General features: G+C 41.9%; 1 protein-coding gene across 1 annotated transcript in view; it reads left to right on the top strand.

Annotated features, from left to right (window-relative positions):
- Positions 1-12,332, top strand: part of GALNTL6 (polypeptide N-acetylgalactosaminyltransferase like 6) — a 1,139,747-nt gene that overhangs the window by 942,317 nt on the left and 185,098 nt on the right. Inside the window, exons 5-6 of the mRNA XM_032633792.1 lie at positions 3,122-3,307; positions 6,984-7,167. Coding sequence (XP_032489683.1) covers positions 3,122-3,307; positions 6,984-7,167 — 370 coding nt within the window. The remainder of the gene's footprint in view (positions 1-3,121; positions 3,308-6,983; positions 7,168-12,332) is intronic.

The raw sequence follows: 12,332 nt of genomic DNA, 5'->3' as shown, positions 1-12,332 counted from the left end.
GGACCCCTCCAAGGGGCAGTCAACTAGAACATTATTCGGAGGCAAAGCAACCTAATTATTACTGCAAAGTTCAAATTAGAGGAGTTGATTTGAACACTTAATGGACTCACTTTGGGGTCAAACCTCTTGAGATTAGTGAATTCATACCAGACAGTCTTTTTAGCACATTAAAATGGGCTTTGATAAAAGAAAAATACACAGAATCAGAAAATGTACAGAGAGGGAAAGGCAACATGTAGAGATGCTCCCACCAAGTTCCAGAGAGTTTCCTATAAACTAGAAAGTGTGGAAGCATAAATCCCAAGTTGGGACAATCCCTCACGGGTGACCGACAACCCCCGCTTCTTGCTTTGGGACATGTGGGAGGCGAATCTCTTCTAGAAAGAAGCACTTTCTCGTACGCAGCTCCAGAGAATTAATCTGCTTCTCCCCCAGAAGTGACTCCTGTAGTCCTTAGGGGTCAGAGAGGAAAGCAGTGAACGCACTCAGATTGTCGAGATGGTATCCACAGTGGTACATTTGACAGAAGAACCGTGAGGTTTAAAGAAAGGGTGAAGAACACTGTTTGGGGGGGTTTAGCAAATGTGCATATGATCTATTTTCAGTCCCCTATGACCGTGGGGACACTGTTTCCACAAGACGGTATGTCCTGTGGTCCAAACAACTGATTTACAAATAAACTTAGAGAGTGATTCTTGGTATGTTGGTGACACGGAAGGATTTCAATGACTGAATACATTACAGGAATGAGATTATAAAGTTTTCCTAAACATTGATTACTGTGCGAAGTCCTAATAGAACACAGGCCTTTCACAACTGGTACCCACAGAGCCCTTGCATGGATCACCGATCACTTATCATGCCTTTGATAGCACACCTGGATGGCGGGCCTGTGCTTCATTTCCCTAACAAGACAGTAAGCTCCAGGCTCCCTCAGAGGCGGCACTGGGCTGTACAGCCCTCGGGAATCTTCCTTGGAGCTTGCACACAGTGGAGAGGGGAGGAGAGAGCCAAAGGGAGGGGGCACAGCACACCTGGCTCAAAGCAGAGAGAGACACGGGACAGCCAGCCTCCTAGGTGAGACTCTACCACACAGCCATCAACTCATACCAGCTCGTTCATGGCTAGCCAAAAGTGTTTCGCTTTAAACTGGCAATAAACGGAAGACGATGAATTATTCAAAGCTCACTGAGAAATACAAAAGTCTATATTTTTCATCTTTCAAACTTAGCATTCTAAGGCATTCCTTCAGCTATTTAGAAATGCTGTTTCTAGGACTTCCCTGGTGGTCCAGTGGTTAAGAATCCATCTTGCAAGGCAGGGGACGCCAGTTCGATCCCTGGTCAGGGAACTAAGATCCCACGTGCCACGGGGCAACTAAGCCCACACGCCACAACTACAGAGCCCATGCACTCTGGAGCCTGTGAGCCACAACTAGAAAGAAGCCCACGCACCGCCACGACCCACATGCCACAACGAAAGATCCCACGTGCCGCAACTAAGACCCTATGCAGCCAGCCAATAAATAAATATTTAAAAAAGAAGAAGTAATGCTGTTTCGCTTCCTAAGTACAAGTGATTTGCTGGGGTCTCCAATTATTGGCTTAATAAATGTTTACTGAATGAGCACTGTCAGGTCTGTAGTCAAAAGCTTGACCCTCCTCCACCCCCTAAGAGGACAAAAATTCCCCCCGAGTCAGGTTTAGGGGTTTGCAGCACCTACTCACATCCTTCATCATCACAGACTTCCCACCCAGGCCTGGCCTGACTCCAAATCCTGTAAACTTTGCACTCTAGAGTCTGATCTGCAGATCTCTGTTCATTACAGGAAAAACAAAATAGAGGGGGCCATATTTTGATCTAAAATATTCTTGTGGAAGACCCCACCAGCATTCTTTTACAGTAAAAATTAGAATGTGAAATATTCTAATTTCACTTCACCAATAATCAGAAGCAATGAAAACAAGGATAAGGACGTCCCTGGCGGTCCAGTGGCTGGAACTCGGCACTCCCAATGCAGGGGGTGCGGGTTCGGTCCCTGGTCGGGGAACTAAGATCCCACGTGCCGTGTGGCGCACCAAAAAAAAAAAAAAAGGAATAAGGGTAAACCCTTGCATGCAGAGAAACTCCACTGCAGGGTAATTCTGACATCGGTTAAATTGCAGAGCAGGAAAGAGATCATAAATCCTTCCATGAATCCCTATTGTTACAGATCATAGGAGGAGACGATAATAATACTGTCCTTGATTGCAAACATGCAGAGAAAGTTTGAAAGTGAAACCTACAGAACAAACAGCATGCTAAGATTCTGTTTCAATTAATATTAGACTATGCTTCTTAGAAGCTCCAGGAGAGCCCTCCTAATGTTTTACATGCAGGAGACTGAAAGCAGAGATGAGTATATATCCCACAGAAAGAAAGCCACCAAAACACACTTATTTGGCTTGAAAAAAGAACTGAGAGATTAATGCATTTTATCACAGCCAGTAGGAAATGTTTTAGTCTGTAAGTTATCTGTTTTGATTTTGTTCCCGCTGTTTGTTTTTAATTAGGCAAAGAAACATTTCCAAATTTTTGTTTTCTAATCTTAAAGACCTAAGTCCACAGTGATTATGTAGCATCTCATCTGCCTATCCCTCTTCACATCTAATTTTAACAGCAAATCAGTCACTTTCCACTTCAAATCAGGAGCCATGGGCTGAACTTGCGTGCCAGTTTGCTATTGCCTCACGGGGGGGAGAAATCTGTTTGGTTCCTGTTGATTTGAGAGGTATTTTTTTCTTCCCTGTGGTTTTACATGCAGTATTTTCAACACAGAGAACACTAGGCAAAGCCTTGCCAGAAAGGGCCCTCTTGTTGGCAAGAGCCCATATGCTGGAACGTTCACCTGACTTCACCAGCAGGGACCCAGGGCTGATGCCCACCTGGGTGCAGACTGGCGAGGCTGCGGTCTGGTGGCCCCTGGTCCACAGAAACCACAAGGAGGAGTGCCAGCGGGTCAGTGTCCAAAGGGCAGTGTTTGCGTCTTATGGAGCTCTCCACACACAGACGCCCGGGAGTAATTCTGCTACAACTAATGTCCTGTGTTCTTTCTGTACCCGTTCTTCTCCCTCCTTCCCAGAACACCTGAAGGAGAAGTTGGAAGAATACATGGCTCGGTTTTCCAAAGTGAGGATTGTTCGCACCAAGAAAAGGGAAGGGCTGATCCGGACCCGACTCCTGGGAGCGTCCATGGCCAGAGGCGAGGTCCTTACGTTCCTGGACTCCCACTGCGAGGTCAACGTCAACTGGCTTCCCCCGCTCCTCAGTGAGTGACCCTCAGCCCCTGGGGCTTCCGGGGGAGGCGGGGGAGGGTGCCATGCGCTTCTATGTCATCCGCCATCGACAAAGGCTAGAGACCCCTTTTACGAGGTTTACAGTGGGAGCGGTGAATTCTATCGTAACTATTGCTGGGACGTATAGTTAACTAGAAAACCACATTGAAATTGACATTTTAGGTAATACCAACTGCAGTCTAACTTAAGGTTTGAAAAGGTTTGATTTCTTTATCTTAGACATTCACTGAGTAAACACGAAAAGGAAAAAGTATTCATTATACTACCTATAAGCACAGTATGATTAAAATACACACACACACACACACACACACACACACACACACACACACAGAGTTTAGCAAGTATTATAGGACTGTTAAGAGATGAGAAATGTATTCAGCCCCAGAATACAGTTAAAGTAAAAGCACACTGACATTTTCCCAGGATTTATAAGGCCATTCTCTTTTCCACTCCGGCACCGGCTTAGCTCCCTAAATATACGACCCCCCCCCCCCCCCCCCCCGCATCATGTTTACACACAATCCCTCAAACACTCAGAGCTGCCGTCCAGGTGGTACATATTTAATGATCACTAGAGGACTATCACTTGAACTGCTAGAAACACAAAAGTCCTGAAAACCACTCAAGCTCGAAAACCTGCATGAGGTTCAGTCCAAGCATCAGTATTTTTTTAATTTCACAGTTAAGTCAGAGATCAAGCCCAGTCGTAGCGAAGGAATAAACTGTAAGGCTGAGGGAAAAAGTGTGTTTCTAAAAAGTTCTTGGTGCGCACTTATTGAGTTCCTTTCCGATCTTCCACATTTCACTAAATCAACTTTTATTGTAACTATATCCCTGGCCTTGGAGCTAAAGCCAGTTAACAACCTCCTTCACAATAGCTGCCTCAGAAAGAATCATTTTCTATTGAGAACCGAGCAGGATTTCAGATAGAAGCAGCAAAGCTCCATTAGTAAACGATGTGGGGGAAAAAAATCAATTGAAATTGTGTTGCATTTGAAACAGGAAATGACCAGCAACTAAGGCTCCAGGCATCTCAGAGCCACACTTCCCCCCCGCCCCCCGCAGACAATCGCCCAGACACCCTAATCAAAAGGGATGTTTCTATGCTCCTAATGGCCAGAGATTCCTCTGAGCTTTTAATTAAAAGTAGCTTGTCCAAGGACATAGCAATTTAGAGTTTCATCAGCAACCATCAGTTTCCCTTAAACGGAATTTGACCTATATGATGCTGAATACTAAAGTCAGCACAAGGCCTAATTTATTTATGATCCAAACAAGCCCTAAATGCCAATTATCAAGGCTCTGACTGTTCATATGCATCTAACAAAAAAAAAAAAAAATAGGAAAAAAAAGGGAAAAGACAGAGAAGCCCCCCTTTTTCTCATTGAAGCATTTCATTTCCTGTAGGCCTGATGGGTAAGAAATGATTCACGCTCAGGATCACTATCTTTTTTTTATTTTCCTCTATCAGTGTCTTGATACATCCTCCAAAATGGAAAAAAAAAAAAAAAAAAAAAGGTGGAGCTACACAGTTTCTTGGTTCATTTTTCACCTTGGGATTTTACCTGAATTTCAATTTCCCATTAAGAGTCTGTTTGTTTGATCCCTGGAAATTGAAATGTAGGCACAAGCCTTAGATGAAAAATTAGTCATGCTACTTTCACCCCGAGCTGGTGCTGCTGGATGAGAGCTGAGAGGAAATTTGAAGGGAAAGTTGACAGTTTAACAGACTAATTCTCTTCGGGTCACCTTGAGACTCCTTGTTGGTCAAGGAACTTGTAAATCAACCTGATTCTGAATTTGACTGAAGAAAGTCACTGAAACCTTAATACTCAAATACCTGCAGAGGTGATAGAAGAAATATTTTGGACACAGTAATGATGGTCTCCTCTGTCAAAGACATCTGTGGGGGAATGCCACTTAAGGGCTAAAGGCCACTGCAAGGCTTGCCCAGGTGAAAATGATGCCCACTGAGCTCTTGGTGGGATTAACTTAAGGAGTGAATGAATGAAAGAGAGAGAAAGAAAAAGAGAGGGAAGGAAGGAAGGAAGAGAGAGAGAGAGAGAGAGAGAGAAAGAAAGCAAGAAAGAAGAAAGAAAGAAAGAGAAAGGAAGGAAGGAAGGGAGAGAGAGAAAGAAAGAAGAAAGAAAGAAAATGAGAGAGAGAGAGAAAGAAAGAAAAAGAAAGAAAGAAAGAAAAAGAAAGAAGGAAGGAAGGAAGGAAGGAAGGAAAGGGAAAAAAAAAGAAAGGGAGAGAGAAAGGTAGATCTGGGGGGAGATCTTCCACAGGATTCTGTGGTTTCCATGCCCTGCCTTATCAGTGTCTTCAGAATAATGATGCTGAAATAGCCAAACCTCATTATTTCTAAATTATGTCTTTTCTTTTTTAAAGATACTTAAATGTATTTTATTCCACACGCCACATCCAAAGGTCTTCCAAAGAACCAGAAAGCAGGTGTTTGCACTTAAAAGTTCTGCCTGTCTGACACTATTAGTTTGTTGTAGTAAATAGTGAAGAAATGCACATTGTTGGGAAGACAACACTTCACATGTAGCTGTTCTAGGTCAGCCAAAGTACCTGTACATGCCCTTCCCAGCACTGGCTCTTCAGGTCTCACATAATAACATCTACAAGGGAGGAGCTGGAGGTGCAACTGGAAAATAGGTCTCCTTTCTGCCTCAGAGAAGCACCATGGCCAACTGGAAAGACCCCAGACTTTAGCACAGGACCGTTAAGCAGGGATTGCATCCTAATTCTTGCCGTCAAAAGATGAGCGACCTTGGACAAGTTATTTAACTTCTCTGAGCTCAGTTTCTCATGTGCAGACTAGGAATGATGATAAGAACCACCTCACTGGGTTGCTAGGAGGGTTAGGAACAGCCTGAGTATCCTTAGTGGTTGCTCAAGAATTGAACTGTAGCAGGAATAGTAGCGGTAGTATCAGGCCATCTAACGTATTTTCAGCTATGATGAGAGAAGATAAAAATGTATAGCTTTGATAAACGGAGTCTATATTAAAGAACAGTAGCAAACTAGGACTTGGCAAAATCTGTGGTAAGCCTGAGAGCAAAGAATTCTGTGTATGATCTGCCAGCATTTGGGGGGCGGTGGAGGGACAGCCATCATGGCCATTGTAAGATGAGATGCTAAAAAAAAAACCCATGAAGTTAAATATTTACATTTTGGAACCTCCAGAAAGCAGGCCAGTATTTTCTCAGCAGGCTCTAGCTGTATGCTTGAAGGAACACGAGGACTGTTTATACTCCACGCATGTTGGGTGCGCTGTAAAATGACAGACTGGGGACAGGTCAGAGCAAAACTGGGACAGAGGGAGAGCTAAACGCTCTCCTCCAGGTATCTCTGGGACATCACTTAAACTGTGACAGAGGGAGAGCTAAACGCTCTTCTCCAGGTATCTCTGGGACATCACTTTCTTTGAGGAAGATACCACAACACTAATTGCACCTAATCACTGTCCCATCACGTTAAGCCCAGCACTCAAGCAGAGATTCTGCAAAGTGCTCTGAAGGCGACAGGGAAGCAGACTGCGAGCACGATGCGTTAGGAAGGGCTTCTCCTGGCAGAAAAAATGAGAGATGACCTGGGCAGGCGTGTCATTTCCTATTCCGTGCTTTCATTTTTCAGACCAAATTGCACTCAACCACAAAACCATCGTGTGCCCCATGATCGATGTCATTGACCACAATCACTTTGGGTACGAGGCCCAGGCCGGGGATGCCATGCGCGGCGCCTTTGACTGGGAAATGTACTACAAGAGGATCCCCATCCCTCCAGAGCTGCAGAGGGCGGATCCCAGCGACCCTTTTGAGTGAGTAGCAGCTGAGGGAGGGTCCAAGGGAGAAGGGGCAGATAACTCAGGCGTGTGTCAGCTGGAGACCCATCTCTAATGAAATGGAATAAAACGGGTGGAAAAGTATGCAAAACACTGGGGAGAGGTCAGACGTACAAGTTGTGTAAAATCACAAGCTGTGCTGAGTACATTCTTGAACTTTCTGAGTGTGAGAGGGTGTGTGCGGTATGAGAATCAGTAAAGGCAGAGTTCACAGCAAATGCACGGAAAAGGGATGCAGTCCCTTTCAGCCATTCTCTTAGCGGTTCTTTCCTCATTTTCAGTTCCCTCTGTTCTTTCTGCTTTTCCCTAAAGGATTATTTAAATTAACTATTTTACCTTTCTTCATTAGGGAATGATATAAAATATGAACCAGTATTTAGGCCTAGGTTCCATGCCCTGCTGGGAATTGCTTCTTTATAAAGGAGGGCCATGTTTCGGATGAGCAGCTGCTCCCAGAACTTAAACTTGGGGAATTCAGTCAAATGACAGACCCAGAGTAGATGATCTTTGATCACATTGCCCCCAGTTTAGTTCTATACAGATATAAGTTTACAGTAATCTATTGATTTCTACAAAGCTAAATTCTTTTTTTCCAACGTGGACAGGAGAACTGTCTATGTCAAGAAAAAGAAAAAAATATGGCTCAGCTTGACAAACTATTAGGACCATTAATGGTTAATGGTGAACTTTTTCCAAAAGTTACCCAGAGATTGCCCAAGGCATGCTATTATCCATTCCTCATACTTCACCCTTTTGATATCCTTAAAACCTTTATAACTTTAAAACTATTATATTTTTTCTTAGTACAAAAAAAATGTCTAGATCAAGGTTTTGCACACTCTCTAAGATTCTATTTAACATGCGTTAAAATCAATACTGTCTTTTTCTAATATTTTTTTTATTGATGTATAGTTACTGTACAATATATATAAGTTACAGGTGTACAATATAGTGATTCACAATTTTTAAGGATTATACTTCATTTATAGTTACTATAAAATATTGGCTAGATTCCCTGTGTTGTACAATATATCCTTGTAGCTTATTTTATACCTAATAGTTTATACCTCTTAATCCCCTACCCCTGTATTGCCCCTCCCCCCTTCCCTGTCCCCACTGGTAACCACTAGTTTGTTCTCTATACTTGAGAGTCTGTTTCTTCTTTGTTATAGTCACCAGTTTGTTGTATTTTTTAGGCTCCACATATAAGTGATATCATACAGTATTTGTCATTCTCTGTCTGACTTATTTCACTTAGCATAACATCCTCCAAGTTCATCCATGTTGCTGCAAATGGCAAGCTTTCATTCTTTTATATGGTTGAGTAGTATTCTATTGTATATATATACCATGGATGTATCTTCTTTGTCCATTCATCTATTGATGGACACTTACATTGCTTCCATATCTTGGCTATTATAACTAATGCTGCTGTGAACACTGGGGTGCATGGATCTTTTCAAATTAGTGTTTGGGGTGTTTTTTCGGATATATACGCAGGAGTGGAATTGCCAGGTCATATGGTATTTCTATGTTTAGTTTTTTGAGAGGCCTCCACGCTGTTTTCCACAGTGGCTGCACCAATTTACATTCCCACTGACAGTGCAAGAGGGTTTCCTTTTCTCCACTTCCTTGCCAACATTTGTTATTTGTGGTGTTTTTTGATGATGGCCATTCTGTCAGGTGTGAGGTGATATCTCATTGTGGTTTTGATTTGCATTTCCCTGGTAATTAGTGATATTGAACATCTTTTCATGAGCCTCTTGGCCACCTGCATATCCTCTGTGGAGAAATGTTTATTCAGGTCTTCTGCCCATTTTTTAAATTGGGTTGTTTGCTTTTTTGATGTTGATTTGTATGATTCTCTAACACCATATACAAAAATAAATGGATTAAAGACCTAAATGTAAGACCAGATACTATAAAAGTCCTAGAGGAAAACATAGGCAGAACACCCTTTGATATAAATCACAGTAATATTTCTTTGGATCCATCTCCTAAAGCAAAGAAAATAAAAGCAAAAATAAACAACTGGGACCTAATTAAACTTAAAAGCTTTTGCACAGCAAAGGAAACCATCAACAAAACGAAAAGACAACCTACAGAATGGGAGAAACTATTTGCAAATGATATGACCAATAAGGGGTCAATATCCAAAATATATAAACAGCTCATACAATTCAACATCAAAAAAAATCAATACTGTCTATTCATGAATAACACGGGCTATAAAAGTTTACAGTAGAGAAACTCCCAAGTGCAAAAATTACTTCAGTGACTCACTTTAAATTACACTAAACATTTGATAAACATCAGGAAAATGTTTCTTCCAATTCTATTCTCTAAGAAGATAAACTCTTGGGAAAGCAAAGGGGATTTCAAAAGACATTAGCCTGATAAAAACGAAGGGAAATCATTTCTTTTGTAATAAGCGCACTCATTAAGTATCCAGAATTTCTGAAAGAGGCCTCTTCAGATGCGTAAATTCCTGGAGAGTTTATTAGAAGAAATAATGAAGCCCATTGTTACTCTTCTGAATACTTCAGCCAAGATTTAAAGGAGATTGAAAACCTCCAGGGAAGTCTTTTAGTAATCAAAGGGAAGGAGTTTCTAGTAAGCGTTTGATGTGGGCCCAGCTGAGAGATGATCTTTAGACATCTCTGAAGGTAACCATCTGAAAGTCTTGGCAAAGGGGCTTAGGGTGGGATTTAAAGTCAGGTGGGTGTGGGAGAGGATACAGAAGGACCCTAAACGCGGTGGATCTGTTATTAGATGGCAGCCGATGGCAGAATAGCCATGGTCCTGTAGCTACTATTCAAGTTTGCCATGTTGGAGAGCAAGGATTCATCCATGATAACTTTTCCAATAAGTACTGTAATCGTGACTGGATTATAACGACCTTCTACTTTACTTCCACTGTAACAGTGGGGCCCCTGCTTTCTGAAGATGTGGGATCAAAATGCTACCAAAGGAATTTCAAATGGTGAAAATTCCAGAAATATTCTCGGTCCCTGCACTGACAGTTGAAATTTTTGTCAGGCAGACCCCAGCTATGGCTATCAGAGTATCAGCCACCTTGCTTAACCCCAGAGCTGGCAGAGGTGCTAACTTTCAGAATTAAATTACCTCTTGTTCCTCTCACCTACTTAGGTGGTTGCTATCCTGTCAACAATGGCATTCTGTCCAGTACGACTGCCTTTCTGTTTTAAGTCCCTTTGATTCCTAGGAAGGCAGACACTTTAGCCTTTTGTAAAAAAATGTAGCTTCCAGGGGGTGTCCACTTTGATCTTCGAAACTGCATTTGCCTTCCTGATAATAAAAGAATGCTTAGTTACCCAAGAGGCTCTGAGCAGTGTGTCAGCATTTCCATTATCTCGGCGGCCACCTGAATGTACGCATAAACAGACGTGCTTTCAGCGAAAACTTGCTTCTCTAGATGTAAAGCTTTAAGATACACAGAACGAACGTGGTCTACGTATACATCTCTCAAGCCTTTCATGTTTTCCACTGGTAGCTATGAGGATTTCCTTGGGGGTGGGGTGGTAGGGGGAGAGTAGGCAGAAAAGTCGGGAAGAAAGGAACTACAGAGTAACATGGAAATGTATTGCAAATTCCAGGACCTTTCTGACAATATATATGCAAAGATTGTCTTTCTGTAGCAAGTTGATCAAATGTCCTGAATGACAAGACCTGAATTCTCCCATTGATTCTACCATTGTTGGAGTTTTCTCCAACTAATGACTCCAGTAGTGTTTTTCAACCTGGAAATCCTGTGAAATTAGAGGGACATGAACAGTATTTAACAGTTAAGGAATTGAATTGAAAATTTCAGAGTATTATACGGGTATGTAAGTATAGCTATTGTTTCTCAGCTATTTGATTTCAGTTATAATGCATATATGATCCCAGGTCATGATATAAATGGTGTTTCTTAATATAGGTTACACAGTCAGAAGAGTTCAAAATCTATCAACTTCCTAAACTGGGAATCAAAACCTTCATCAACCTGACTAGGAAGGAAAAGAAAAACTCATAGACAACTTTGACCTCTAAGGAAAAACTTACTTACATGTGCAAAGAGATCCAGTTTTCAGACAAACCACTCCTAGAATATGAGAGACAGTGCAGTATTCACAGTTCAGATTATCTGGAACAGTCACAATTCTGATTAGACTGGATATATTTGGTAAATATTCTTGTCTTTTGAAAAAAAAATGAACTATTCTCCTTTACCGGTAGCTTATAACCATGGCATAATGCTCTTAGAAAATTCTTGGTATTCATAACTTTTAGCAGGTTTCCTTATTCCTGGTTTATTTCTAGTGCAGGGCACTTGGGAATTAAAGTCTTTTCTGTGTGACAAAACATAATATGCTCCTTTAGTCATGATAAGAAAGGGGAAGATATTCCTTTGCTTTCTGACCACTAACTTATTTCTTCAACCTTATCTCGGCATCTGAAAGTTTAGAGAGAACCAGAAAGAATTATCTTATCCAACTTCCCTTTAATGCAAGCACCCCCTAGACAGCATCCAACACAGATGACCAGCCTCCTCCTTTTTTTTTTTAGTGAAGTAGAGTTGATTTGCAGTGTTGTGCTAATTTCTGCTGTACAGCTAAGTGACTCAGTTCTACACATATATACATTCTTTTTTTATATTGTTTTCCATTATGGTTTACCCCAGGAGATTGGATATAGTTCCCTGTGCTATACAGTAGAACCTTGTGGTTTATCCATTCTAAATGTAACAGTTTGAATCTACTAACCCCAAACTCCCAGCCCATCCCTCTCCCACCCACCCACCCACCCATCCCCTCCCCCTTGGCAACCATGAGTCTGTTCTCTATGTCTGCGAGTCTGTTTCTGTTTTGTAGATAGGTTCATTTGCGCCATATTTTAGATTCCACATATAAGTGATATCCTGTGGTATTTGTCTTCCTCTTTCTGGCTTACTTCACTTAGTATGATCATCTCTAGTTGCATCCATGTTGCACCACCTTCCTCTTGAACTCGTCAGAGAAGTAATATCTGCTACCTCAAAACACTGTCCCTTCCACTAGACTGGTTGACAGGAACATTTTCCAGTGGATTAAGAAAATTCTACCTTCCTCATCCCAAATTGTCCTACTTGAAACACAAGG

The sequence above is a fragment of the Phocoena sinus genome, chromosome 6 (genome assembly GCF_008692025.1).
Source record: "Phocoena sinus isolate mPhoSin1 chromosome 6, mPhoSin1.pri, whole genome shotgun sequence".
Classification (NCBI taxonomy): domain Eukaryota; kingdom Metazoa; phylum Chordata; class Mammalia; order Artiodactyla; family Phocoenidae; genus Phocoena; species Phocoena sinus.
Note: the sequence above shows the minus strand (reverse complement) of the source record. Positions and strands in the feature narration are given on the sequence as shown.